The sequence below is a fragment of the Eurypyga helias genome, unplaced genomic scaffold, assembly GCF_000690775.1.
Source record: "Eurypyga helias isolate BGI_N326 unplaced genomic scaffold, ASM69077v1 Scaffold37196, whole genome shotgun sequence".
Taxonomy (NCBI): domain Eukaryota; kingdom Metazoa; phylum Chordata; class Aves; order Eurypygiformes; family Eurypygidae; genus Eurypyga; species Eurypyga helias.
In genome coordinates this window covers 1-1945 of record NW_010256616.1, presented here as the reverse complement: position 1 = coordinate 1945, position 1945 = coordinate 1, and the positions used below count along the sequence as shown (strand labels likewise).

Genomic DNA, 1945 nt, shown 5'->3' with positions numbered 1-1945 from the left:
TGAAGCTGGCTTGCAGACTGCAGCAGCTGGAAGTCCCATGTCAGGGAGCTAGCTTGAATTAGTCTGTACTGAAGTACATATGGATATATGTTACATGCAAAAATTATATTCAGGTGAAAAAAAAATGGAATTTTCTTCCCGATTTATTGCTTTTGGCCTTTACTGCATTTTACTGTCTCTGTTAACAGACTTGAGTCTTTTTAAAGAATAATATGCCAGTGGAATACTTATTGCTTCAGTTCCTTCTGTAACCACTTTGCAAAAGAATGTGGACTTTGGATCAATTTTTCTGGGGCTTTGGGTTATAATTCACCATCTTTTTGCCATAAATAATTTTAATCTTTGAATATCAAGTTATGAATTAATACCATTGTTCAGTTACTTCTTCCTAATTTAAGACAATAATAATTTTGGAAATATTTTTTAGAAACGTACATGATGCTACTTAACCTAATTTTGGAATGTTTGTTAACTTCTCTGTCTCACAGTCTATGGTGAAAGACAAAAAAAAGGAAAGAAAGCCTTCATCAGACGAAGAGACTGAGAGTGAAAGTAACAGTGGTAGTGAGAGCGAAAGTGAGGAGGAAGCTTCTAAGCCTCGGAGGTCACGGAAGCAAGTAGACTCTGATTCAGATTCTGATGAAGAAAATGATATAAATGCTGTGATGAAATGTTTACCTGAAAATTCAGCTCCTTTAATTGAATTTGCAAATGTCTCCCAAGGCATATTATTACTTTTGATGCTGAAACAGCATTTAAAGAACCTTTGTGGATTCTCTGATAGGTAAGGATATTTAGATAATAGGACATCTTGTTATCTAGTGAGTCCATTGTAAAGATTAAGTTTGGAAGGGTTTTTTTATAGTTGATTGTTAATAATTGTATAAGCAATAGATTTCTATAAGAAGAAAAATATAAATGTAATAGATTGAATGTAATGAAATAGCTTAGAAAAAGCAATGATTTAATTTCTTACCAGGATGTCTATTGTATACAGAATGATTAACATATAACTTCTTACATTGAAGATTTTAAAAGCTTTCCCTTGGAATTGCTTTGGACTTTCCTTAAAAGCTCTTCCCTTTTATGTTCTTTAAACAGTAAAATTCAAAAATACTCTCCATCTGAATCTGCAAAAGTTTATGATAAAGCGATAAACAGAAAGACAGGAGTTCATTTCCATCCAAAACAAACTCTGGATTTTCTGCGGAGTAATATGGCTAATTCCAAGATCACTGAAGAAGTGAAGAGGAGTATAGTAAAACAGTACTTAGATGTAAGTAAATTTACTTTGCAGAAAATTTGAAATCCTTTCAAACCAATTAACACAGTATAAATTTGAAAGTAGATGCTGATGTATTGGATGAACATTTCAAAATGTTAAGTTCCTTGTAATCTTATGTGGTATACTGATAACTCACCATTTCCTTTCAGGATGTTTAGCAGCATTATCTTTCAAACTCTTCTAATAAATTTAAACACAATAAAAGTTTATTTCAATTAAAGGATATTCATATTTTCTAATTTCTGGAAACCATCTTGTATACCTCTACCATATAATATGTTTAATATGTTCACTTTATCTCTGACTGTTTCCATCATAGGAACAGAGACTAGATCTAGTGTATTTACCTTTTATTTCTTCCTTCCTTCCTCCCTTTTCCCAGTTCTTTAAAATATTAACTAGATAAAACTTATAATTTTGGAAACACAGGAAGAAAGCTTTTACATATCTACTAGAAAATGAAAATAAAAATTTTCTAGAAAAAAGCACAAGCTGTTGAATTTTGAAGCTGTCATTTGTTTTACCCTGTTTCATTATCTTTTCGTATGTTTTTTATTTAATGTAGTGTGATATGAATGTCTGTTTAGACATTAGAATATGGAGTGATCTGTTTGGGGTTTTTTTAATAGTTCAAACTCCTTATGGAACATTTGGATCCTG

General features: G+C 31.3%; 1 protein-coding gene across 1 annotated transcript; it reads left to right on the top strand.

Annotated features, from left to right (window-relative positions):
* Positions 1–488: 488 nt before the first annotated feature.
* On the top strand, positions 489–1941 carry LOC104511215 (nipped-B-like protein; the record flags this gene model as incomplete). The annotated part of the gene is made up of 3 exons (XM_010153731.1): positions 489–784; positions 1102–1276; positions 1915–1941. Coding segments are annotated over 3 exons (498 nt in total), but the record flags the coding sequence as incomplete, so codon positions are not given.
* Between the last annotated feature and the right edge of the window lie 4 nt (positions 1942–1945).